Source organism: Diaporthe citri, assembly GCF_014595645.1.
Source record: "Diaporthe citri strain NFHF-8-4 chromosome Unknown scaffold_4, whole genome shotgun sequence".
NCBI lineage: Eukaryota > Fungi > Ascomycota > Sordariomycetes > Diaporthales > Diaporthaceae > Diaporthe > Diaporthe citri.
This window is the reverse complement of record NW_025064849.1, coordinates 5032636-5057845: the sequence shown is the minus strand read 5'-3', so window position 1 is coordinate 5057845 and position 25210 is coordinate 5032636. Positions and strand designations below refer to the sequence as shown.

The 25210-nt window shown below is 54.6% G+C and overlaps 9 protein-coding genes across 9 annotated transcripts; 5 read left to right on the top strand and 4 right to left on the bottom strand.

Annotated features, from left to right (window-relative positions):
• Positions 1-307: 307 nt before the first annotated feature.
• On the top strand, positions 308-1991 carry INS49_010480 (uncharacterized protein; the record flags this gene model as incomplete). Its single annotated transcript, XM_043171205.1, has 2 exons — positions 308-1139; positions 1228-1991. 2 exons carry the CDS (start codon positions 308-310, stop codon positions 1989-1991), a joined length of 1596 nt encoding a protein of 531 aa, XP_043025770.1.
• An 837-nt stretch (positions 1992-2828) lies between these two features.
• On the bottom strand, positions 2829-3466 carry INS49_010479 (uncharacterized protein; the record flags this gene model as incomplete). The annotated part of the gene is made up of 2 exons (XM_043171204.1): positions 2829-3059; positions 3113-3466. 2 exons carry the CDS (start codon positions 3464-3466, stop codon positions 2829-2831), a joined length of 585 nt encoding a protein of 194 aa, XP_043025769.1.
• Positions 3467-5505: 2039 nt separating this feature from the next.
• INS49_010478 (uncharacterized protein) lies at positions 5506-6838 on the bottom strand (the record flags this gene model as incomplete). Its single annotated transcript, XM_043171203.1, has 2 exons — positions 5506-6283; positions 6339-6838. 2 exons carry the CDS (start codon positions 6836-6838, stop codon positions 5506-5508), a joined length of 1278 nt encoding a protein of 425 aa, XP_043025768.1.
• A 1539-nt stretch (positions 6839-8377) lies between these two features.
• On the top strand, positions 8378-9233 carry INS49_010477 (uncharacterized protein; the record flags this gene model as incomplete). The annotated part of the gene is made up of 4 exons (XM_043171202.1): positions 8378-8389; positions 8449-8704; positions 8772-8858; positions 8932-9233. 4 exons carry the CDS (start codon positions 8378-8380, stop codon positions 9231-9233), a joined length of 657 nt encoding a protein of 218 aa, XP_043025767.1.
• Positions 9234-9360: 127 nt separating this feature from the next.
• INS49_010476 (uncharacterized protein) lies at positions 9361-10417 on the bottom strand (the record flags this gene model as incomplete). Its single annotated transcript, XM_043171201.1, has 5 exons — positions 9361-9542; positions 9605-9766; positions 9840-10200; positions 10273-10306; positions 10371-10417. The coding sequence occupies 5 exons, from the start codon at positions 10415-10417 to the stop codon at positions 9361-9363; spliced, it is 786 nt and encodes a 261-aa protein (XP_043025766.1).
• Positions 10418-10776: 359 nt separating this feature from the next.
• INS49_010475 (uncharacterized protein) lies at positions 10777-11538 on the top strand (the record flags this gene model as incomplete). The annotated part of the gene is made up of 2 exons (XM_043171200.1): positions 10777-11103; positions 11182-11538. 2 exons carry the CDS (start codon positions 10777-10779, stop codon positions 11536-11538), a joined length of 684 nt encoding a protein of 227 aa, XP_043025765.1.
• An 818-nt stretch (positions 11539-12356) lies between these two features.
• INS49_010474 (uncharacterized protein) lies at positions 12357-16366 on the bottom strand (the record flags this gene model as incomplete). Its single annotated transcript, XM_043171199.1, has 6 exons — positions 12357-13400; positions 13478-15142; positions 15267-15859; positions 15920-15982; positions 16050-16193; positions 16270-16366. The coding sequence occupies 6 exons, from the start codon at positions 16364-16366 to the stop codon at positions 12357-12359; spliced, it is 3606 nt and encodes a 1201-aa protein (XP_043025764.1).
• A 943-nt stretch (positions 16367-17309) lies between these two features.
• INS49_010473 (uncharacterized protein) lies at positions 17310-18497 on the top strand (the record flags this gene model as incomplete). Its single annotated transcript, XM_043171198.1, has 3 exons — positions 17310-17497; positions 17610-18342; positions 18429-18497. 3 exons carry the CDS (start codon positions 17310-17312, stop codon positions 18495-18497), a joined length of 990 nt encoding a protein of 329 aa, XP_043025763.1.
• A 1289-nt stretch (positions 18498-19786) lies between these two features.
• On the top strand, positions 19787-21427 carry INS49_010472 (uncharacterized protein; the record flags this gene model as incomplete). Its single annotated transcript, XM_043171197.1, has 2 exons — positions 19787-21171; positions 21232-21427. The coding sequence occupies 2 exons, from the start codon at positions 19787-19789 to the stop codon at positions 21425-21427; spliced, it is 1581 nt and encodes a 526-aa protein (XP_043025762.1).
• Positions 21428-25210: the final 3783 nt, after the last annotated feature.

Genomic DNA, 25210 nt, shown 5'->3' with positions numbered 1-25210 from the left:
TGCAGCAGTGGCCCAGCTTCTCATTCATCAAGCTCCACGTCTCGAGGCATCGTAGTGGGCGTAAGCTTTTCAGCAAGCCTCTGCCCTGCGGTTCAAGATTCGACCTCGTTGGAGCTGGCATTGCCCATTCCACTCGAGCGAAATCAACACGGTATGTTTCCGTTTCCTCACAAACCGCATGTCGACGCGCGGTGTTACAGTTGACTCGTCCTCTCTCAGGATCCGTGCCATTCCTCAGATCAGTCATCGACCAACATCGGGTCTTCATGACTTGGATCACTGCACGAACCAGGCAGCTACTGACAGAATGGCGGCTGATCCGACTATAACCCTGCAGATGGACTTCCCCGTTGTCGAGCCGCGGTTCGACACTATGCCATACGAGCTTCTCGAGGAGGTTGCAAGATTCCTAGCGCCCGACAATACCCTCGACCACGCTGACGCCAATTGCCGGGCTGCTTACAAGAAGGGAATGAGCGATTTACTCAACTTGTGCTTGGTCTCGAAGATGCTGGAAGCTGTGGTTCGGCCCGCGATATTCCGCAACATTATCATTTGGCGGTCGACCGAGCTCATCCTCCTCTATCGCACTTTGACTGAGAACCACGGGGTCGGCGGATACATAAAGACACTTGTATTATCCACCGCATTCCTCCGATGTAAAAAGCACCATGAGATGCTTGACCTTCAACTTCTGGGAACAATTGATTCCGATTTCGACTTGGTCCGGCGTCACGGATCGCTCGGGATGACAAGTCGACAAGAGAATGAGCTGCGGAGCAACCTGTATCTCAAGGTTCTCGAGAAAGCTCCGAGTGTCAAGGAAGTCACACTGAACACTCCAAGATGGGCTGTCCGTGGTCTTGATGATGGGCAGTTACCTGAGTTCGGGATCGCCAGTGCCATGGCGAACAGTCCTGTGGTGACGGCCCAGAACTCGTCATTTCGACTACCACAAGCTCTACACACCTTGACGATCGAGGGACAGTATCAAGGGCTGGTGGAGGGACTTCCCGGACAGTTCCACAAGCTTTGGTCTCAGAAATTGAATGGTCTGTCCAATCTGAAGACGATGGTCTGGCTCAGGGACGACACGACTTGGTTCGACAGCTTGCCCGGTCGACAGTGGGCGACCAATGGTATGTCACCGCTCTCATTGCTTCCCAGACACGTGTTCAACCCACGCTCGTGACGTTCAGCAAGCAATTTGCTGACGTATCTAAACAGGCTTTAAGGGAACGTTGCAGAGTCTGACGGCCCTGAAACTCATCGATAGTTCCTGCCGCTTCTTTGATATCGCCATCGTATGCGATTCTTTCCCTTCCTTGAAGTCGCTGGATATATCATCGAATTTCCTGCGAGACAACCCTAGGATGCTCGAAGGAGACAGCCTTTCGCCGGGCACGGCACAAATATCTTTGACGCGCAGCATTGCGAAGCTGCAGCACCTCGAGTACCTTAGCCTGGATCTCCTCTCCGTGCCTGACAACAGCAAACTGCTGGGAGACGACGGAGTACTCGACCTTTCCTCACTCCCTACCCTCTTTGCGGCGGCCATATCTTTCAGACTCTTCGTGTCCCATGAGACATTGACCAGCACCGGCAGCAGAGTTGACCCGTCACTGGTTCTGCCCAGGTGCTTGGCATTACTGGTCATCACTGTACGCGGCTTTAGTAGTGAGGCCGGTAGCAATCTCATGGAGTTTCTAGGAAGGCTGCGTGAAGCCTGCAGCAACGACTTTCCGAGCCTGGGATGGGTCAAATACAGGTACGCCGCCGGAATTCCACCTCTGAGTCCCAGCCGCACTTGTCTTTGCGCTCGCGTCCCTCACGAGGATTTCTGCACCTATGACCACACATCAGGTCTGTTGTACACATATAGGCCGTGGGTTCCCGCCGAGAAGTTCGAAGACCTCGTCGCAGGGTTCGGCCAGCGAGGTATCGAGCTCACGAAGGCAACGGCTGAGACATACGCCTCGATTGGTGTGTAGTCATGACCGCATTTTTCCGAGCATTGGAAAACGGAACACATAGCTCCTGAGGTCGCACATGATTCGAGAACCAGATAGACTAGGTAGTTAATCAAGCGTTGTCTACCCACAGGACGGCTTTGACTGGGATCACCTGATGTGTCTCATTATGTTATGCGCAAAGGAAAAGTTGAGTGAGAACTTGGTCTTATACCATTGTCATACATTGTGCGATGCCCATATTCTGCTAAGCGGTATCCAGGCAAGTCCCCTATCTCAAAACTTCACTGGTTCTCTGTAGAAAGCATGACTTGCCAATCACTGAGTATTGGGCACATGACACAATACCTAACCAGACCGGATGAGAGGATCAGAGGAAACATCGACAAGAAGAGACGAAGACTGACAAGTATCAAGTCCAAATGGGCCTAACATTGAAGGCTGTGGCTCAAGGCAAGGCTGTGGCTTAATGCACGGCTGAGTTGAAGTCATAGCCTGTGTGCAGGCGGACGAATACTATATCCACCTGGTACAGCACAGTAACCGGGAGCCAGCACATTTACAGTATAACGTGTGGTATGTGGGTCCGAATTTGTTGAATATTAATAGTTCATCGAAGTGTCTCATGACTATGGATGGCTCCACTGAATACAGTGTAAGAGATTGAGAAGAGGTTGGTCTTGGTATACATTTGTGCAGGTTGTTGCTTCAGATCAAGTCATGAAGTGATTGTCTATTTGTGAGCCGTGGCACCTGAGTACCTAGTGCTGTGGAATATCTGACTGACTCCTACGGGACCCGTAAGAAATGTTCCTTCTGTCCCAAAAGACTCCGTGCTCTCCATCAGCCGCCATGAGCTTACGAACAGTCTTTGTTCTTCTGCGGGTCAGCCTTCAGCCAGCCACGACCTATGATATCACCGTCTCCAGCTACGAAGTTCAGGCTCCAGCGGCCACCATGACTACAATCCCCACGGGCTGCGGCGAGTAGGTCGGTAATCCTCGCTGGGCTCATGTCGCCTGAGTTGCCCACATCAACACCAATCTCGTAGACGAAGCAGTGGTCGCCAACCCTGATGTTCTCGTTCACCTGTAACAGACTCGTTAAACATGCACCTACGGGTGCTGAGGCGCGAAACTCACGTGATAGCCTCCAGGGATATAAACGACCCTGACGATTCCGCTGTTTTGCAAGGCCCAGCTGATCGTCTCCCAAGTTCCCAGTTGGTCCCATGTCTCACCATCGCAGTAGCATGGGCTGCAGTTCCTGGTGTCTTTTGGGTTGGGGGTGGGATTGACGATGATGCTGGCTGTGGTGGAGGCGGTGATCGAGGTGGTGGTCGAGGCCGTAGTGCTGGCACTACCGCCGGTGAGGGTCAAGGTAGAGGCGGCGGTATTGTCGGCGATGGTGGCACTGGCGTTGATGGTGGCACTGGCGCCGACGAGGCTCAAGATAGCCATAAGGATGGCGGCCATGAAGATCTGTATGGACTGCATTTTGACTGTCGGAACTTGATGGCACTGAAGAGATGATGGTGGCGATGTTTTTGAAGGAGGTTGAAGAAAAGACAGGAGAGCTGGGCTTGATGCCAGATCTTTTAAATGGTATGTGTATATGGTGAATTACAACGGACAGCGATGGTGCTAGCGGTCCAGCGCCCCCGTGGACATTCAATGTTGGTACTCGACACCTACTCCATTCCTCCTAATATATGTTAATACTCACCTGAAGCTAATCAATTCACTAGGCAACCGGATTGTTATGTCGTGTGCGGACGCCAGCCGTTCCTGAGCTGTCTGGCCATGCAATCCCATCTGGGCTACTGGCGGATGCTCTCCAGGGCTGAGAGCCCAGTCCCAGTGCCAGGTCCAAGACATAACATCAGATGCGACACGGGTATATATATTCTACGTGGCACACGGCAAATTCAAATACCTGAGAAATACCGTAGAGAATAGAGCTCTGATACGTGCAATTGTGTGGGCAGTGAGGCGCAGGCTTGATTCTTATACTACCTGCAGGCTCTGGTATATAGTATGATTACTCTAACTTTACCGCACGCACAGTTATCTCGCTCGTACCTCAAAGGAAAGGAAAGGTCCGTTCCCTTCTCTCTTTCTGAAAAGAAAAGGCACATGTCTAACGCGTGCAAGGCCATACTCCAACCCGAGGCGATGATCCCTACTCTTAGGGCGTTCCCCTCTACATAGACCAAGACAAGTCTGCCGAAAAGCCCAAAACATCGTGTCGATTGGGCATACAGATACATATGACCTACTACCAGACTGCATTATCTGCCGGCATCATGCCCCGAGAGATATGGCAGGCGGGACAAACAGTACTCCTCGATATTGAAATTGTGGATATCGTAACAGTGGGTAATGTAACGCGGTACTACGTATCAGAAATGAACAATATCTTCCTGATGGACAGAGCCATGAAAGGCGTTGAGGTCACGCAGGACGGCCCACCCCTCGCGGGCACATTCATGAACACGGAGGTGGACGTCATCAACGACCTGAGGGAGATGGATAGGATCAGAGGCAAGCGCAGAGGGCGGGGGTTACAAGGACCAATTGCTAGAGAATGACCTGAACGGCGTTGTCTCCAAGAAAAAGGTTTAGGAACTCAGCCAGCCCTGGAGTTTTCACTAATGGCCGTTGCCCTGAGAACTTGCCAATGGCCGACTTGCCCATCAAAAGGTGTCTTCCGCAGGTAGAGTCAACTTGTATTTTCAGGACAGAATTGGTAGAACCGGGGCGGATCCCGTTTCAAAGGCTTGAATTGTCAAGTCCTCCATTGCTCTCCCCGGATGCGCGAGGGGAGAGAGCGTCCCCATAGACCGTTTGACGCACGAGACAACTAGCCTCTTCACGAATAATAGCCCCAAATGTTGATTGGAAACGAAGGGCCAGGCTGTACTAGTCTTGCAACAGCTCGATCACATCATTTCGGCATGTCCTTTCGCAACTTCAATCAGGTCGATGTTGGGCCAGGTGACACGCGTTCGTCTTTCCGAGCTTCGAGGAGGGTGGGAGTAACCCTTGTTGCTCCTCAGCTCCTCGAGACACGATGTCAGCTTTGCTGCTTTCCTGGGCATTCAGCTTCGATGGAGATAGATGTGACAACGCAAAGTTGATTCTACCCCGGGACACCACAAAATAATACAATCCAATAACTGAGAGAAAACACTCTTAACTCCGTGCTGCGAGAATGATATGCCCTAGGGTACAAAAATGCGTGTATTAGACAAGCGTAGACCCATTAAGAAAAAAAGGGGTAAAGCAAGCCGTGAGGGTCTGGATTACTTGTCTATCCCGCCCGCCATGCTTTTATCTGACCGCCTGACATTCCCGAGCGCCGTTGCCAACTAACAGAAAATGAAGAAAAAATAAGCCAAGGATCGCACAAATTTGAACCTTGAACTTAGGCTGCTGGTGGTCGAACCTCACAGCATGGAGCGCTACTAACACCTATAATGTTTGCGTCTCCGGCGTACGGCTGGGCTGAAATTGGGTCGAGGAGTAAGCGCATGCTAATGGTCACTCTTGACACCAGTGTTGCCAAATCCGCTGAGATTCCAACCCTGGTAACGGACTGCCGGCGTCGACACAACGCTTGGTGGTGGCTGAGGCGGCAGGCCATTGGCTGGAGGAGGAGGCAATGAGGATTTGGTGCTTGGGGTCGGGGTTTTATCGTCCGCAGCCGTGCCGTTCGAGGCTGACTTGGCCTCCATCAAGCCCTTCTCCTTGAGGTAGGCGAGGGTCTTGATAATTGTCAGATCCTCTTGATCCTTGTCATTGAGCGTCAGCCGCTGCTGAAGCGTCATCCGTCCCCCGTTCATCTCCCGCTCTTTCAACGCAGCTTCTCTTACGGCTGGATCATGGACAAAGCGACACTTGCCCTTCTTGCCACATGTGCCTCCCGTTGAATAGTACTTGCAGTGCTTGGTGGGGTCGGCCTTCTTAGGAGGCGGGGGAAGGTTAGCATTGGGATCCTGCTTGACAGATGCCACCTCAGGCTTGTCGTCCTCGGACTTAATCGAGGGTGACTTGGAGGTACTAGCAGCAACTCCGCGCATGTCGTCGCCAGCGTCTTGCTGCTCGCGCTTCCTCTTCAGGCTGGACTCGACTCTCTCCAGCTCACGACGGAGCTTGTCGGCCTTGGCCTGTTCCTTCTCGAGAGCTAACGCACGCTCGTCCTTGGCATCTCCGTTCTTGCTCGTGCTGCCTGTGGCCAACTTGGCCTTGACGCGATTCTGTGTAGGAAAGTTGCGCTTGCGTTCTTCGATCCACGCGGTGATATCTGAGAGTCTGGGCGGGTCCGTTAGTATGAAGGTCATTCACTAGCAAATACAAAGAAACATACTGGGGAACCTCGCTGCCGATTAGCTCGCTGAGCTTGGCCTCTTCGTCAAGGTCGTCCTCGGACTCGTCACCCGGCGTGAGACCGAGAGTATTGGTCTTGCGCTTCTTCTTTTTCCCAGCCGAAGCGGCATCAGGCTTCTGATGGTGCGCCTGCGGAGCTGAAGGAGGACCACCTGACTTCTTGTTGTTATTATTGTGATGGTGATGACGGCCCTTGTTATCATTGAACCCGGGGCGCTGTCTGAAGTTGTTGCTGTGGTTATTGAACCCTCCTCGACCATGATGGCGGCCATTCTGTTGAAATCCACCGCCGTGTTGGTGTGGGGGACCAGTAACAGGGGGCGCAGCAGGCGGGGGAGGATAGCCTTGATAAGGCGCAGGAGGATATGGGCTTTGGCCCTGAGGGGGTCCGTAGGGCTGCGGCGGGTACCCAGTGTTCACTGGAGCATTGGGGTCCCGAGGAGGTCCATTGTCAAAGCCCATCCGGATGGGTGGCCCCATTGGCTGCGCTTTAGACGAGTTGTGATGTCCTCCACGGCCACGGCCACCTCCGTATTGCTGGTGATGGGGCTGGTTCGGGGGGGAGTGCGACGGCGCGGGAGCTGGAGCACCCCACTGCTGAGGAGGACCACTTGGCGGTTGCGGGGCAGCATACGGCTGGCCGTACGGTTGTGGCGGAGGGGCTCCATATGCCGGCTGCTGCTGCTGCTGCTGCTGTGGTGGCTGCTGCTGACCATAGGCCTGCTGCTGCTGCTGCTGTTGATGATAGAGGTGCTGGGCGTAGTTGGGATGGTAATTCTGAGGCGGCAAAGCGTTAGGACCAGGGGCATGATGCTGGTGTCCCTGGTCCGGCCACTGCTGCGGTGGCTGCTGAGGGGCTTGGGGATATCCGCTAGGACCTGTCTGCGGATGCTGGGCAGGGTATTGCCCTGGGTGTTGCGGACCGTATGGCTGTGGTTGGTGTTGAGGAGGTTGTTGCGGGTTGTATCCGTATGGGCTGGGAGCCTGGTAGTCGGGTCTACCACCTGCCTGGGAGTGGTGATTGCCCCTGCCTCCTCTTCCTGAATGCCCACCACGGCCACCTTGGCTTTGATACGGAGGATATTGCGGATAGCCACCAGCCGCGGGAGGGGCAGGGGGAGGAGCGGGCGGAGGAGGACCGTAATTATAGGCCATGATGGCTCGCCGTCTTGTTTGGTCTCGTCGGTGTTGTCTCGTCAAACGGTCGGTCACTTGGGAAACGGACAATTAAGAAGCACAAGTCTTGCCGATTGGAGGCCCAAAATGGTCTCTGCTAGACGGTGATGGACGGGGCTTGGGATGGGTCTGGAGGAAGCCAGCGATGCCTGACGAAAGCAGAACCTGCGAAACAAAGAAAAGAAACCTCAGATTGTATGGCTTCGTGAGGTGTCTTGGATACAGCCTCCCGGGGAATAACACTTGTCGTGATGATGGCAGACGAGATCAGATGGATGCTAGGGAAGCTGTGTCGTTGAGGCCTGATGGCGTTTGGTGGGCGGTGGGCGGTGGGAAAGAGTTCAGATTTGGATTGTTGATGGCTTGGAGATTGGATTTCAGCCCAGGCAGCTCGGCTCACAGATGCACAGGTGCATTTGGACAGACAAGGCCCCCTTGTTAGCGCCGATCAGGTGTGGGGGCACTTTCTGATCCGTGCATGGACCGCCGAAAGACAAGAAGCCTAGGAAGAGTACTGTATTTCCAACCTCTAACTAGGAGTGTGTGAGACGGGGACAGATTCCAGCCAATTTTACTTTGCAGTCACCTACCCAGATGTTGTGTCCGAAATCCTGATGTTCTTTGTCCACTGGAAGATCTGCGTCTCAGTGGTGAATTTTCATGGTGCTAACATGGCCCTGTGACTCGTCGCCGACCCCAGCTAAATCACACTAACCCTCACCTTGCAATCATTCAAGGGTTGAACTCACAAGCCTGTGTGTGATCCAGTCCAGCTACAGCAGACTCACTGATACGCCTCACCTTGGGCCCAAGGAGAAGGACTGCCTCCTCAACTAGATCACAATGTTCATCCTGGTAAATAACAAGTCTCCAACGCAGAATTTAAGAACATGGCAGTCTGATTTGCTTTCAAGACAAAAATTGCGGACCTGGTCCAGATCACACCCGAAGACTTCCACAAGAAAAGCAGCGATGCTATTGAGGACAACATTAATGCCAAATACGCCAACAAGGCAGGTCTCATGCTCAGTTTGGATTTGGCGACACACATGCTGACTGTCACAACACAACAGGTGATCCAAAAGATCGGCCTCTGTATCTGCCTATACGACCTCTTGTGGGCATCAGAAGGCTTGGTCCGGCAGGGGACAGGAAACGCCAACGTGAACGGTACTGTTGTCACCCCTCAGAGGAACGGAAAAATTACAATGCCAATCAACTGACAACCCTCCGTTAGCCGAGTTCCGCCTCGTTGTCTTCCGCCCCTTCAAAGGCGAGGTCATCATGGCCAAGATCTCCAAGTGCACACCAGAAGGCATCCACGGTAGGCCTTTCCACGCAGCCGTCTCCCTGACTGCTCACGGACAGCTGCGACTGACAGATGCATATCCATACAGTGCGCACGGAGTTCTTCAGCGACATCTTCGTCGAGGCTGAGGAGCTGCCGGACGGGTGCCAGTTCGACCACAACGAGCAGCTCTGGGTCTGGAACAACGACGAGACGGGCCCAATGTGGTGGGACGTCCACGAGACGGTCCGCCTTGCTGTCATCGGCGAGGAGTGGCACGACCAGACGCCCACCAAGCCCACCGTCGCACCCGGCGAGGACCAGCCCGAAGAGCAGAGGAAGCCGCCATATGTCATCAAGGGGAGCATGAAGAACCCGGGTCTGGGATGCACGCTCTGGTGGGAGTTCTGAGAAGACTGTTTTGGTTTTGGTTTGTGGTCATTCTGCCGGCATTTCGAACGGCATATATATCTACACATCTAGATACCCCAGCACTCACCCATCCATCCTGCTACGATCGCACCCCAAGCGGCTCCGTCTACACCTTGATACTCTCAAGAAGCCGGTCCTCCACACTGTCGAGGACAGAGTAGTGCTCGATGACAGCTAGGTTTTCCGCCTCGCCGAGGAACTGCTTGTTCGGGTCGACACCGGGGCCGAACATCTGCTGGCCCTGTTGGGGACCCATCTGGCCCATCTGTTGGGCCATCTGGTTCGCGGCTAAGGAAAGAGGACGGTCAGCTAGGAGAGCAAGGCATATGTGATTTGGAGAGGGCACGTACCGTTGTCACTACCGAGGATGAAGTTGAAGACGGGCTGCAGTCCAAAGATACACAAGAAGTACCATGAAATACTAGACATCCACCTGGGGTCCATGTCCTTGGTGGCCACGCCAGCCTGAAGCATGCTCTTGAACTTGATGGTCAAGGGGAACGGCAATTTCACTGCGTGGTCATTATCGTCAGCAGGCCCTTCGCATAAAAATACCAATGCTAAAACCCCGAAGTCTTGACGTACTGATGACATATCCCGAGAAGAAGGCGTTAATCCAGCTCATGATCATGGTGTTGGGGATAATCATGGCCATCTGGCCCTTCATGGCGCCCATCATGCCCTCCATGGCGTTGGGGTCGGTCATCGGGTTGGGCGGCGCCTGGCCCTTGTTCTCGGGGGCCTTGAGATAGGCGCCGGACTCGTACGCGGCGGTCAGCGCATCGCGCCGGACGTTGAAGGACCGCCGCGACAGCACGTGGAAGTTGGACCGGACCTGGATGCCGTGCCCCAGCGAGCGCTGCTCTCTGATCGCCCTGAGCTCCTGGGCCTTGGGGGTCGTCGCTAGCAGGACGGTCGCGTAGTGTCGTAGGATGCCGGTCAGGACCTGGAGAGGGCAGGCTTGGTTAGTTGATGCTTGGGTAGTTTACCGGGTGGGAGACGAGAAGGGGCATCATACCATGACCACCGTAATGGGAAACAGAATCCAGTAACTGCGAGCGATGTCAGCCAGGCGGCACGAAACTTGGAGGTCGTCTCCGATTCAAGGTGTCTTACAAGAGCTGGGGATCCCTATGGATCGTCTGCACCGGTACCTGAGCCATGGCGACAACTTCTGATTGTGGTATATGTCGGTGGTTGAGCTGCAGAGTGTCGAACCTGGAGCTGTGCCTACTGCTAGAAGCTTTGGAGGAACCGGGCGGGTGTGGTTGCGGGTTGCGGCTCTGATGGAAACCCCCCCGGCCAAATTGGGGAAGGAAGCTTACTGCCAAAGCTTGGACCTCTTGCCTGACACCCCTGTTCGAGCTCCCCCAAGAAGGACACCTTTGTAGATCACCACCATCCCCGAGTCCAACACCACCTGTCCACTTGGATCTCACTCCAAGACATTTTGTCTCGTACTCACAAACGGAAAGCCAGCTCGTGGCAGCAGAAGTACCAGCACCAGCAGCCAGAACACAAAATGGCAGTCTCCGCCGAAAAGATCACGCTCTACAACCTCGCAGACTTGAAGAACACCTCGGACGATGCGCTCCCCAACTACCTCAACAGCCTGGGCCTGAAGCAGTCGCACACCCTTACTGACGTGCGACTCGGCCTGGGATACTCTGCATTCTTCGTGGCAGCGGCCTGTTTCCTCTGGGACTACAAGCTCGGTTTCGAGAGCACAAAGTACTACACAGCCGGCGCGGTCGCCGTCTACTCGCTGCTCAACACGGCCCTCACACTGTGGATATGGCTCAAGGAGAAGGGCATCGTATACGTGGGCACCGCGCCGAAAGGAGAGACGGTATGTGTCTACCCCTGCTGAAAATGGAGCGAGGAAAGCAGAGGACAGCATGGCTGACAGAACTCCCGGAACGAACAGGTCACGATCGCAACGCACACCAAGAAGAACGTCCCCATCTACAACCTGACCATCACCATCGCGCCCAAGACCGGCAGCCCAACCACCATCAACCTGTCCCGCTCCTTCACCGAGTGGTTCGACGCCGCCGGCCGCTTCGTCGCGACCCCCTTCCAGACCATGCTCGCCTCCACGGTCCCCGTCATCGGCACCCTGGACCCCAAGAGGGCCAACGCCCCGGCCACTCAGTCAGCGCCCCCTCAGTACAGCGAAGAGGAGTTGAGCGCCATTTTGGCTGCTGCCGGGGCGTCGCCCGACGACACGGCTGAGGCTACGGGGTCGAGCGCCAAGAAGGGAGGCAAGAGGAGGAAGGCGTAGAGCGAGGAAGGGATTCGAGGGGGGCGCTTGGGCGTGAAAAAGTCTGGCGATCTTCCACAGGATCTGTAAAGTTATCACATTTAGCTGCGTCGGATCGCTTAATGGGACAGTGTCATTGATAATAGATGATGTACTGGGCATTACAGTGCGCCGAGTCTGATCCTGCGCCGTGATCCTCTTTTCCTCGAACTGGGCTCTACCCACCAGGAGAAGGTGTGACTTCTGCCGCCCTCCTATTCCACGGCTCAGGGGGTGCTGAAGCTTAGCACCAGACCCGTCAATGCTCTGCAGCGACGACCAAGAATGCTTGCCCGAGAATGGGAACTTTACGAGTTATAGGTCATCCGGCTTGCAAGGTAACTTGGGATACCAGGGCCTGCCCTCCCACGCGGCGAGAACAGCACCCAGTTCCTCACGGACACGCTTCAGGGCACACTCTGAAGATTCAGACCTCTAGACGTTGGCCACGTCAACAGTGGGACTTAATAGACCACTCACTAAAGGCACGGTAGTCCACAAGTCACCCGGCAGGCTGAAGGTCCACTAACTTCATTCAAAGATGACACTTAACACTGACAGTATCACTGTGATCATGAAAGAGAAATTGTTTGTCCCAAGATTTCCGTTATCTCGGACATTCGTGTGCTGTACGTTGCCGTACGTAGCTCAGGGGGTATCTACTCTAACATCCAATGCAAACCACCGAGCCGCATTCAGGCCCTATCACCTAGAATAATCCGACCCTAATCGGAAAAATCGACTGGCTCATTTGGCCCCAGTCGAGGTCCCAGACCAAAAGCACGCCAGCTCCATCTGGCTCAAGTGGAGATCTTGGACCAAGCGGACTGCGCAGCCTCAGCAGCGCGACGGACGTCCCTCACCCGGTCGCCCAGAGCAACAGACAGATGTACCCGCACCTCATCGGCATACGCTCGCAGGTCATTCTCATCTAGCTGCGACGGGAGCACCTCGAGGGTCCTCAGGGCCATCCTGCGGATCTTCTCCCTGTCGCCCGCGTACTTGAACCGACCGCCCTGCGCGTACTCTTCCTTGTCGACAGGCCACTCCTTGTCGTCATGCGCCGTCAGCGCCCGGTCGTAGACAACCGGGACAGGCAGTACACGGCCGTACACGCTCTTCGCCGCCTTGACGAGCGAGGCTACGTGCGACCGGAACAGGGCGGGTTCGCCGGCAAGGATCTGGAGTGCGATGCCGCACGCAGCCTCGATGTCGTAGCTGTTGGTGGCCTTCTGCATGGCGGCGAGGACGATGCGGACGACCGTCGGCGCGTCGTCGGCGTAGTGGCCCAGGGCCAGGCTTTTGACGGCGTGGAGCACATATATCGAATAGACAACGCTAGCGTCCTCGCGGGACAGCGGATACGCCAGGTTCAGGACCGGCTGGACGCACTGCTGGTAGGTCCACTGCAGGTATAGCGGCTTCTGAATGGTGTGGTTCGCCGGGTCGAGCAGGCCCTTCTTTGAGGTCGAAAAGAGCTGTGACAGGATGCGCGCGACGTACGGCCCCATCTCCATGCCCGCTTTGGCTGCTGCGTGGCTAACAGTCGAGGAGAGCGCTGCCGCAGGGAGGTCGCGGTGGGCAAAAGCTCCTGCGAGGATGGCTGCGAAACGGCATACCTCTCTCAATTCCAAGAATTCGGGCTGCTTGAAACCTTGCTCAATCCTCTTAAGAACCGTGGTCCAAATTGCTTGGACTTCTATCTGACGGGGTCCACCGGCTCGAGTATTGAACTTGTTGGCGAGTAGGAAGGCAATATAATCCTGGATAGCCTCTATCCGGGGGCTGGTTCGAGTCGGGAGATCGAGGTTACCGGTGAGAAGGTTGTGGAAATTAAAGTCCGTCTGGCAGTAAGGCAATGTCAGGAAATCGCACGTCATGAGGCGGATCGGTTTGAATATCCAGAATCATTTTCACTTACCAGCATCATCACGGTCGAAGAGTGCATCGCCTGGACGATGCCTCCAGATAGCGCGTAAAGCTCCGAATCACTGAACAATGCCAAGGGCGTCGTGTTGCTCTGCCAACGCAGTCCAGTATTGAAGCAACCAGCAACTACATTGTCCAGGTCCAAAGATACTTGCGCAATACTGTCGAGCTCTCGCAGGACGAGGCAAGCAGCCCGTCCCAGCTCGCCGAGATACGCGGCAAGGTTGCCACTTGCACGCGGGTTGTCTCCATCAATGTTGTCAGCGGAACGAAGTGCGTCGCTGAGCCGTAGCTGTGGTATGTTACTGTCTGCGGACATCGATACAGTGGTAGCGTGTTGATACAGCTCAGACACGACGTACACTCCCACGAGTTGAAAGCTCGTGAAAACAGAATGCTTAGCAGCCTTGATAACCTTCGTTGACGGAATGGGGTCGTAGAGATTGGCCTGCTTGTAACGCAGTTTCGGAAAGTCCGGTACCTCAGCGTGTAGCATGGGCTCGAGGTCGCTGAACTTCCAGTCTCTTGTGACAGCCTCAGTCTGCTTAAGGCCCTTGTCCTCGACTGCCTTTATAAAGTATGCCATCCCCGTGGCTAGAGCGTCAGCGGCAACCGCACAGAATTTGATGTTCGCTTCGGCATTGAACAGAACACTCAGAATGTTAAGCATCGTGCCTGCAAACGACGCGAAGTTGATGATCGGCGTCTCGGATTTGGGTATGTCAGCGCAGCCAATGTATGCTACGCGCTGGCACACGCTGTGCAGATCGTCGAACGTGCGATCTGATGCCGTGCCTTTCCAGGTTCGTTTCTCAACCTCGCTGACCAGGTTGGAGAGGACCCTGGCATACCCCTCTGGAAACACCTTGACCACTGTCTTGAGGGCCGCAACAGCAGAAACGTCGATGTTATATAGCTCTGCAGACGCTGTTGGCGAGACGTTAAACGAGTTTGTGGCGCGGTAAGATAGAGCTGTGCAGATCTCCTTCAATGTGTCTTGCTCGTAAGCTGCCGTCGTCGTGAAGTCAGCCCTAAGTCGCTGCACATCAACCGCCAGAGAAAGGCCGTTGATTGCTTCCTTGGTGATTTCGACTTGATCTTTGCTGGGATTGTCGACGGTATTTTCCCGGAAAAGCTTGAAATAAATGTCGTCAATAACGGCCACCGGGATCTCAAAACCGTCGGCATTGAATGCCCGCTTATCATGCTCGGACCACTCGTTCACCTTGGCTGCCAGCTGCCTTTGAGTTCGAACCAGATTGTTGAGAAGCACAAGAAGGTTCTTGGAATGAGCTGGCGACTTTGGCTGGCCGATATTCTGCCTGACAGCGTCGAGAAGACGCGGGTTCGTGCGGCAAAAGGCGAGCACGCTACCGCCCGCTACACTGATCAGGATTGAACCAGCCTGCTCGGTGTACGTCGGGTTCTCCAGGTCCTCGGCAGTGTCTTTCCAGGTTTGCGACAGGAATTCGGTCAGAGCTGGCTCGGCATTGTCGGACTTGGCGAGTCGGCTCGTCAGGCACTCAAAAATGGAGAGGGTTTCCTGGATTGCCTCCGGTACCTCTCCGTTTCGGACCTCGTACTTGAGGGAAGACCACAGTTTCGTGATATAAGGCACGACACTGGTTTCAACGGGCTCGTAGCCAACCATACAGGCCTTGATCGTTCGGAGGATATCGAGCTACTTCCGTCAGTTTACTTTCTCTTGACAGGGTGTAGGCTGGAAAATCAAAGCAAGGAGAGAATAGGGCAGGAACATGCAATTGGCGGGCAACTCTCACCTTGGCTGATGCGGTCAGACTTCCGCCGTCGTCGAGCTTCTCCAGCAAAAATGAAAATGTATGCTCTGCCAAAAGTCCATTGGCCGCAAAACAAGCCCTCAGAGCCTCCTTCAACTCGTCCTCTGTTACCTCTGGTCCACCAGCCGTGGATTTACGAATGGAGATAGGGAAGAATGGGGAGATCGATTCGAAGGCGGCGAGTGAAACCTCGGGAGAAGTTGTGATTTTCTTCAACACTCTCTCTAACGTCTGGAACCACTCTAGTAGGTTGACGGGATCTCTTTCTCTCTTGGCGAGGGCCAAAATAGGCAACAAGAATGCGCCACCTTCATAGCGTTTCTGGAGAACTCGCGCGCTCTTGTCGTTCACGAGCAAGGTTCGAATGATCTGGAGGACTTGCAGTCGAGTCTTCGCGAGCTGTTTTGTGTAATTATCGGGATCCATTTTCCCAAGACTTGCAAGAATATCGTCCGCAGCTGAGGGCGGGAAGTTGTTCATGGTGGTTAAGACAAGCAGAGCATCCGTTGCTGCTGCAAGGCCCGCTGGATCCTGCTGCTGGAAAATGGAGCCGAAGAAACTCGCGAGCATTTTGACTGTATGATCTGCTCAGGACCTATAATTGCAGCTGGAAATTCACGGTAGAGCATGCTTACTGTAAGTTGACTGCAAGAATTCTTTGGGCAGAGCAGTCAAGGTCATGACCAAGTATTTCAGACCTGTGAATTGGTCAGTATCCATGACGCGTGGGAAAAGTCGGGTCAAAGTAGAGAGAGCTCAACGTACCTCTCGCATTCTTCTCCCTGTTCCTTTCTGCGAACTCTGAGGGCTGCTCGCCGTCTCCAGAGGAGATCCAGCGATGTATTGACTTGACCAAGGTGAGCACAGTTTGATCCCGAGGATAGCCATGCTTTGCGGGGTCCAGGACATCTAATACAACGGTCAATTCATATTTCGCGGTAACAGTGGTGGATGGGGTGCTCTTCGCGCGGGTGCTCGAACTCACAGTCAGCCGCATCGGCAGCGATCTTCTGCTGGTCCTCAAGCGAGAGGCCATCGCGCTCGACGAAGCGCACGGCGAGCTCCTCCAGGTAGGTCGACATGGTGAATCTCGTCTTGTCGCCCTGCAAGAGCTGCTAAGGAAGGACCCCTCGGATGACCGTGCGCGATGCAGAAGCTGTTTGGGACACATACGATGGCCAGCTATCAACAGCCAAGGCAAGCGGTCGGATCGGTCACCGGGTTGCACTGGTGACTTCTAAGCTGTTCGGCCGATGCGGAAAATACTGCCGGCTGGGGAAGTGGGATGGCGACTTTCTGCAGGCAGCTGGGAGGGGCAGAAGCCCAATACCGCAGGCGGTGGGCTGCCCTCCACGGCGCACCCCCTGTCGTTTGCGCTGCCGGGCCGTCGCCATACTCGTTCAGGTAAGAGGGGCAGTGCTCAGGGCCTGCAATTTCTGCTATGGCTCCTGTTATCGGAGAAACGATAAGGGGCCAGCCCCTCTAGGGCCCCGTCAGTGCAGAGTCATGGTGAAGAATTTGGCCTCGTGGAGTTTTTGGCGCCAGCATGGCTCCAGGCACGGATCTTCTTCCCCATCGTCCTCGATTGTTCTGGTGTGGTCAACTGGCTGACTACGCATGCGCCTCCCCCTGATCCAGCCGACCACTTAACCAATTTGTCACTCTCCTTGCGAAGGTGGTCAGTTCAGCCACCGGCCGAGTCCACGACGAGGGACCCGAAAGCATCTGTGCTGCTCTCCGATCGAGTACATATAACTCCCAGCCAGGCCTCGTCACCCGCGTCCCGCTCCGCTCCGGGTTGTGTAAGTGAATCCACTTCACCCGTCTCAAATTCGACACTGGTGGAGGCAAGTGCATTGCCCTGTACCCAGCATGGCATGTGTCATACCATATCAACCCGTATATGAACCACGTCTCCCACGGGCAGCCATGGCCGTGGCCATTCCACCCTCCAATCACTTCACGATGACATCGACAGCCACTCTCTGTTGCTCTCAACTACTGACCCACTCCTGTCCCCAGAGCATGGCGGCACCACCAAAGACCTGCAAGGTCATTCTTGCAGACACCATAGCAAAGAAGCTGCTCCAAGAGGTCCAGGAGACCCTCGCATCTATTGGCAACGGCAAGCCCCGCCTTGTTGCCTTCCTGGCCAACGACGATGAAGCGGCAGTGAAGTATGCGGAATACTCACAAAAGACTTGTGAGGAAAAGTGAGTGCTGCTCTTGACGGCCATCTTCTCCGAACTGGGACTCGTCTCCGGAGCAGACGGCCAGGTGGCTGTCCACCAGGGGGTCGCACAGCTGCTGACTCGATCACAACAGCGGTTTCACCTTCGACCTGCGACGCATCGACAAAGAAGCCCTGGAGCAGGAGGTCCGCACCGCCAATGAGGACGACAAGGTCAACGGCATCCTGGTCTACTACCCGATATGGCCCGACAACGTTGCCAAGGACAATTATATCAAAGAGTCCGTGGCACTCGAGAAGGATGTGGAGGGCCTCTGCTTCAAGCACCTGAGTAACATGTACCACAACGTGCGGTACCTGGACCCCCCGACGAATCTGAAGAAGTCCATCCTTCCCTGCACGCCGCTCGCCGTCCTCAAGATCCTGGAACACCTGCACATCTACAACCCGATCCTCGCCGAAGGCAACAGGTTGTATGGCAAGACCATCACGGTGATCAACCGCTCGGAGGTCAATGGCCGGCCACTCGCTGCGCTGCTAGCAAATGATGGCGCGCAGGTATACTCGGTCGACATCACCGGGGTGCAGCTGTTCACGCGCGGCCAGGGCATCAAGAGCCACCGCCATCAGGTCGAGGACAAGGAGGGCTGGGATGTGAAGAATACACTTCCCATCAGCGACGTGGTGATCGGGGGAGTGCCTGTTGAGAGCTACAAGCTGCCGATCGACTTGATCCGGGATGGTGCCGTGTGCATCAACTTCTCGTCCTTCCGTAACTTCGACGGTCCAGCTGTCAAGGAGAAGGCGTCCATCTATGTTCCCTCCGTGGGCAAGGTGACGATCGCATGTTTGTTGCGGAACTTGGTGGTATGTATTCAGCTGATTGCCTTGGCGTTTTCTCGGACGGACGGAACTCGTGGGGGAATCTGTTGGCTGACCGTTGAATGCTCCAGCGCCTGATTGCGAATCACCCAGACAAGACCCATCAGCAGGCTCGAAACGAGGCGTTTGTCGATGGTTAGGCTCCGCGAGAGCGACGCTGCAGCTACACACCCACCAGCACGCCCGAAACAACACCCGGATTGATGGTGAGAGTCCGTCGGCCAATGAGATGCTGAGACTCGTGAGCTGTGGGCCGTATGGCTGCCATTTGGTGATTGCCACCACAACGAATGCTCTCAGCCTGGAGCGAATAGAGAAGATACCCGGGGCTCGTAGGCATATGAGCCCAGCTGCATTGCATGTAACAGGATAGAGGGATCGTTTTGAATTGTTCGAACTGCTGGTAAATGTCCTGCCGGTTGAAGTTGGAAACGCACAGGTTCTCGTTGCTGTAGGTAAGCGGGGAAAACAATATAACCCGTTGTGTGTTCTGAGTGTGCAACCAGCGAACAGGTGGTTCAGCCAACAAAATACAGTCGAGGACGAAGAGCTGAGAGGGGTCATCCCCTCTAGGGGATGTGAAGGACAGGGTTGCATTCGCAAAAAGCACTGCCGAGACCCGAGCTGTCAGCACATCACCACTTGCTTCTTTCTCCAGTCCGTTTCGACTTGATTGGCTGGCGGTCGCAGCATCGATCGCTGTCCCACGCTAGCCCAGCAGCACCGATCTGGCAGGTGACCCCTAGACGAAGACGATGAATCAAGAATGCAACTTCACTTCGACGGAGCCAAAGTGAATCTTTCAGCAGCAGCAAGGGCACAATCAAGGGCGCCCATCGCTCAGCTCAGACTACGCTCGACTGGGAACGATGGGCGCCCATCGCTCAGCTCAGACTACGCTCGACTGGGAACGATGGGCGCCCTACCCACGATCACTTCTCCTTCCACTTGGGTTCCCGCCATCCTGCGCGTATCCGCGTCATTGTCTCACACGCCAGCCCAGGGCTGGTTCTGCTTCTGCAGCTGCACTGGTCTTCTTCTTTTCGAGTCTGCCGTTTGCTCCGACCGCCCTCAATTTGGGATACATCTATTCTGCTTCCTTTTCCTGCGTCCAACAGCTCAGCTTGTGTTGGCCAGGCCGGGCTTCCCCCCTCCTATTCGCCCGTCGTATCTGCAGGCCCTGGGGCCACAACAGCTTGCATGGTCCAACTGTCTTATTGCGATCTCGGACGGGTCATACCAACAACCAAACAGCCCATGACCTCTTGTGGACGAACAGAAAAGCTCTCGTTTTCCCGCCATCAGTGTTCCGGCTGAGTGCCGTGACACACAAATACCCACACCCACGTGCTTGTCAGTTGCTTCCACAGCCCTCGCACTTGTGAGCTCTCACATCTACCTACTCGGGTGAACTACCCGATACCACGCCATGGCAAACGGAACGTTCTTCGTCTCCTGGGAGCTATGGCAGCAAATGACCTTCGTCCTGGCCATGGGCATCGCCTTCGTATTCCTGGTCGGTCTGATGAAGCTGTGGTGGATGAACCGCCACATGAAGAAGATCGAGGAGCTCGATGCCGAGAAGCAGGTACGCACGGCGCAGATGCGCAGGTCCGGGCTCTCCACCAACAACCGCAGGTCCCGACTGGGGAGCGAGATCCCGTTTGGCGTCAAGGCCCTCGAGTCCGGAGTCGAGGTGGACGGCGTCTGGGTCGCGAGGATGGCGTCCTTGGCGTCCCGGCCGCCAGGCAGGAAGTGGACCTCGAAGAGAAAGATTAAAACTCCGGCTTTGAATGTTGATGATGCGAGTTCTAGCAGGGGGTCCGGTAGGGGATCTGTCCGGGCTGGCAGGATTACCAGGAGGGAAATTGTCAAACCCTCGACACAGACAGGAAGGAAGCTTGAGAGTCTGCCGCTTCCGGAAGAGGGTTTTCTATTGAATGGCTCCGGCGCAAACCATCGGCAATCGATCAATCATACGGATCATGGGGAGGGCAGGAGTCCCACGCAGGAGGGCATTGGTGGCCAATCTGGACACTTAGGACCTTTGGGCCGTATACAGAGGTCTCTCAAGAAGATGACCTCGTCCGAGTCATGGGATGAGCAGCAAAAGAAGCAGCTTGGTGGACAAGAAGCCATAGAGTTCCGCATCAATGCCCAGGCGAGGAAACCTCAACGGTTCTACCCACAAGGTGCCACACCAACCGCTCCTGTACGGGGTATGCCCAGCCAACAATCGATCCCGCAGCGAAAGTCCAGTCTTCACAGCAACTCGGATCGTAGCCCAGCAGAAGCAGCAACATCTGGGCCGGGTGGAGTCAGCAGCACACAGCCAACACGCCAACCGACCACCGCACCTCGAAGCCACGAACCACGGCACCAAACATCGCGGCCCTCAAGCATCTCATCAGGGGAGTCCTTCGTGACCAGCATCGAGGAGCTCAAGGAGTTCGCACCCCACTCCCGGCCGCCCCCGCTCGAGCACCACCCGGTCTTCTCCAGCAGCGATCTCACTCAAGCCTCCGGCGAGGAGCTGACCTTCGGCCGCAGGCGCTCCCGGCGCTCCTCGCAGCGGGGACACGCTCGGCACTCGTCGTCTGAGGACCGGAGCACCATCCACGATCAACAGCAGCACGACGCTGCGTCGCAGCCGGCACCGGCCACGGCGCTGCGGTACCCTCCGAATAGCAGCCGGAGCGCCGCTTACATCCAGCAGCCTCGGCCCCAGTCATTCACTTCCGATCAGCAGCCGAAAACCATCGGCGGTAATTCCTCCGCCGCGCAGCCCAGCCCTACTTTCGGCCCGAGTGATTCGTGAGCAATGACCTTCCCCTTGATTTTGAGCGAGCAGGGGCTGACAGACACGAACTGTAGGTACGTCAACACCAGCACGAGGAAGGTGAACTCGAACTTCGAGGTCCTCCCAGCTGGCACCTTTGGACAACCTGAGCAGCAAGCCGCCGAGGAGCCTGCCGGTACAGCCGCCAGCGTCCGGTCGTCCTTCGAATCCCAACGGAGCGGTAGGAGGAAGCTGCAGAAGAAGAGGACCAGCAGCTGCTACAGCAAGTAAGGGCTCGTCCTGTCAGGTTTCTTGTTCGGGGGTCGCGTCTGGGTGATGGTAGGGGGATATTCCCAACTGTCCGTCCTGGGTTGGATTAATTGCTGCTTTGAAGATACAGCGTGCGATGCCATTTTGAGGACAGGTAGTATCATCCGAGTCGGTACATACTGCGATACAGAAAGCCCATGCCGAATATATACTTACTCGTTGGCATCTTGCCGAAGCCCAAAAATGTGTCGCTTTTCGGGTCCATATTTGTCAACGGTCCCAAGTCCATCTTGACAATGGAGATGCCCCCGTGATCGTGACCATGGGCACTGTGTGTGCTACGGCCAACATCCCGAATGTTCACCTCGTGACCATCGCACTCGGCCTCATTTTCATTCCCCAGGCGCAGTGGGATCTCTCGAACCAGCTCGGCCTCTTCAGATGTGATGCCTCCATCGACAATGTCAAGTCCAAGTGCGGCAAACACGGAAGGTTGAGTGAAGCAGGAAAAAAGGGGTAGTCCTAACCCTTTGAGTAACAAGCTGTGGGGGGCTTCGCTTGGCCTGAAGATCATCATCCGGGCTTCTCGGGGCTGTGCTCAGGGCGCGGTTGACGTCACATAAAATTTGTTGACTTCTCGGCATTCTTGTTGATTTCGGGGCTCTTTTCACTACATCTCACTCTCAAATATCACTGTGGCGCGCCTCCGAGGCACCAGGAACAAGAGCAATGGATTGCTTACCCCTACCGGTGGTCTGCATTCAGTGCGGGCCGGGAGTGAACAACGCATGCCACTTCAAATTCATCGGTGAGCGCCAGACCTGCATGCCGGAGGGGAGTTCAGTCCGCGTGTGATTCTAACCTTTCTACCTGTGTCTATCGCAGGACCCACGATCGGATTCGTCATGGCCGTTTTCCTGGCAATCATCTGCTGGCCCCTCGCCCTCTTCTTCTGCTGCTGTGCAACCGACGCTGGCAAGAAGTGAGTCGTGCTGCTGGGCCGTGGCATCCTGTGTCGGGGCGGCCGCCCGACGTATCACCCATTCACATGTTTTTGGTGGCTGACTTCGTGACTAGACTACTGGCATTTCCGGCAGACACGTCAGCCACAATATCGGATTGTTTCCCCATATGACGACTAGAGCCGTGGATGGCTTTTTTCAAGCAAATGGGACGGAGTTTCTGGTTTTAATCGCAATATCGCAGCAAATTCTCGTTGCCCAACATTGTGTCAAGATCCTGCAGATGATCTTCTAGCCATATTCCTCGTAATGCCGGGGCTAGTGAATATATTCGTCAAGGCGGTGTCTATCTGTACCAGGCAGGCGATATCCAGTCTGAAGGGCACCTTATCATGTCCTAGCGAACATCCCAAATCATAAGACTTATGCGATTTTTCCGAAAACCTTAAAATCCGAGCAGTCGGGGTTAGGAATGATACGCTTCTCTCATGTTATTGGGCTATTAGGGGAACACAACCGCCAAATGCTACCGACATCACTACCGCCATGATATCTGTCAACTAAAGGCGCGCACCTCTCACCGCTCTGGCCAAAGTCTTCTCCACTTTCGGAAGTAATGAATACTAACCGTCCGACTTTCTGAACCAGGGGCCTTAGTTCCACTACATGTACAAGGAAGCTCCATGAGCTCTCAAATTGTAATGCCTGTGATGCGGCCCACGCTGTCGCTTTTGTGATTAACTATGTCAGCCGCGCCGCACTAGCAACCTCGTAGATCCTAAGAGGTACCTAGCCGACAGCACCGCAATGGTGAGCTGGGCGCCTTCGTGCGTGCTAGAGATGGCTGGGGTTAGCCAGAGGCAGCCACGACGTCGCGATGCGATGCGATGCAATACTGGTATGCGGCATCCGCATAGGTGGCTGCATCTGCGCGGTGACTAGTTTTGGAAACGTCGTTGAGACCAGCCATGGATTCGGTAGATGGTGCCAAATCTAGCAAATGAAGTCTCGTTACACGGCTTTAAATTTCAATGTCCGGTTGATAACTACCTAGGTATTTAGGACCTAGGTAAGTGCTTAGTGAGCTTTTGACTTTGATTTGGACAGCCTGGTCATACTCTTAGTCCGTCGCTAAGTGACTCAAGGTGCACACCATCTCGTGTACCTAGGCACTCTTATCTATATAAGGAGGGCCTTCCAAAAAGAAAAAAAATCCGATTGCGCAAAATCTTCTTCCCTCTCAAAAAGCAAAGCAAAAAGCAGACGCCATATGCCCACGCTTTCTCTGAACCACTGCTCTCATTGAGAGTAAGGCGGTTTAGGAGGCGTAGAAGGGCATGTTTATATCGTGTGCTCAACTGTTCTTTACAATTCTGGTCAATGATGAGGGCTCTCATTTTGAGAGAAGACTGAGATCAAGTTCTGAGCCTGCTGATGCAGATAGCGACACCAGCTCTACCGGATCCTATTGTTTTCAAGTGAACTCAGATCTCGGAGATGACGTGTGTAAGTACGTTCATTCTTTGTTTTTATCAAAGTCCTACAAGCGTTGAATATCTCCTGACGAATTCGTCGTCACTCTCCCACGCATTCAAATGTTCCAGCCATACAAGAAGGCCACAGCCCATGAATAACCTCCACCCCAAACAAGAAACCTGCCCAGTATCTCCCACCTCCGTTAATTGTTCCGTCCCCTGTTTGTCTGAACAATGCGACTCAGATCAAGCCAAGTCGCTGCTAGGAAGAAAGACAGCTCTGAAAGCTTGAGCCAAACTGTGCCTGGGTTTCCTGTCTTATAAACGTTTAGATCAGTCAAAGGGTGGCGCCGGCTGCGATTTCGAGAAGGAATGTTGTTTCGAGAATCGATTCGATCGTCTACAGGCCAGTTACGAGGTCGAAACTCGTGTGGACCGTAATCGAAGGCAACGTGTGGATGTGAAAGTCGGGGGTCAATGTCTGGATCGTGGTTGACCACAGGTGTTGAGATGTGATGCTACCGAGGTGGAACTAGAGTGCACCGACACGGTAATGGCCAGTTCTTGTGCGCGTCAGCTAGGCCGACGACTTATGCTGTTCTCTAAGACTGTTCTTTACATGTAATCAACTTGCCCGCTGGGGAAAAAAAACAAAGGGCTAAGAAAACAACGCAAAAAAAAGCAACGCAAAAAAATCAACGCTATGGCAGTCATAATGATGTTTTTTTACAGGGAGAACACGCACCGTGGGGTATAGAGCCTAGACGCCATTAGCAACCTCTGAATATGTCCGAATGACTGCCTCAGACATGTCGCTGAGATGGTTGATGGATCAGGAGACGTGGGTGGAAAAATGGATGGAATGGCGAGTGCCTGTTAACTGGTCCGGATGTCAGAGATCTGGGTGAACGAGGGGAAGGCTGGTGAGGAAATGGATGGAACGGAGAGTGCTCGTATGGATGTCAGAGGTCTGTGTGAACGACAGAAAGACTGAAATCCATCACCAAGTGCGTGAGCAGTGGCGGGAACTGGCAATATGAAAAAGGGGTGCTTCACAGCATGAGGGTATGTGGGTAGCTAGCCAGAGGATCAGGGGCTGGAGGGAGACGAAGAAAGTTGTTGTTGAAGATGTTGTCAAGTTGGAGGAGAGAATTCAGGAGACAAGTCGTCTGTTTACGTGCAGGTCCTCAAGAAATGTTATTCCACCCAGTTCGATCATGTTCAACTAGGTAGGTGCCAGTGGTTATCAAATAGCAGGAGCACTTCACTTTGTTCGTTCCCACTGACGTACTAACAATCGCTCATCTGTGCGTTCTTACCCCTGAGCCAAGTCTTCTAAAGCGTTGGGAAGGCACACATGCTGGAAA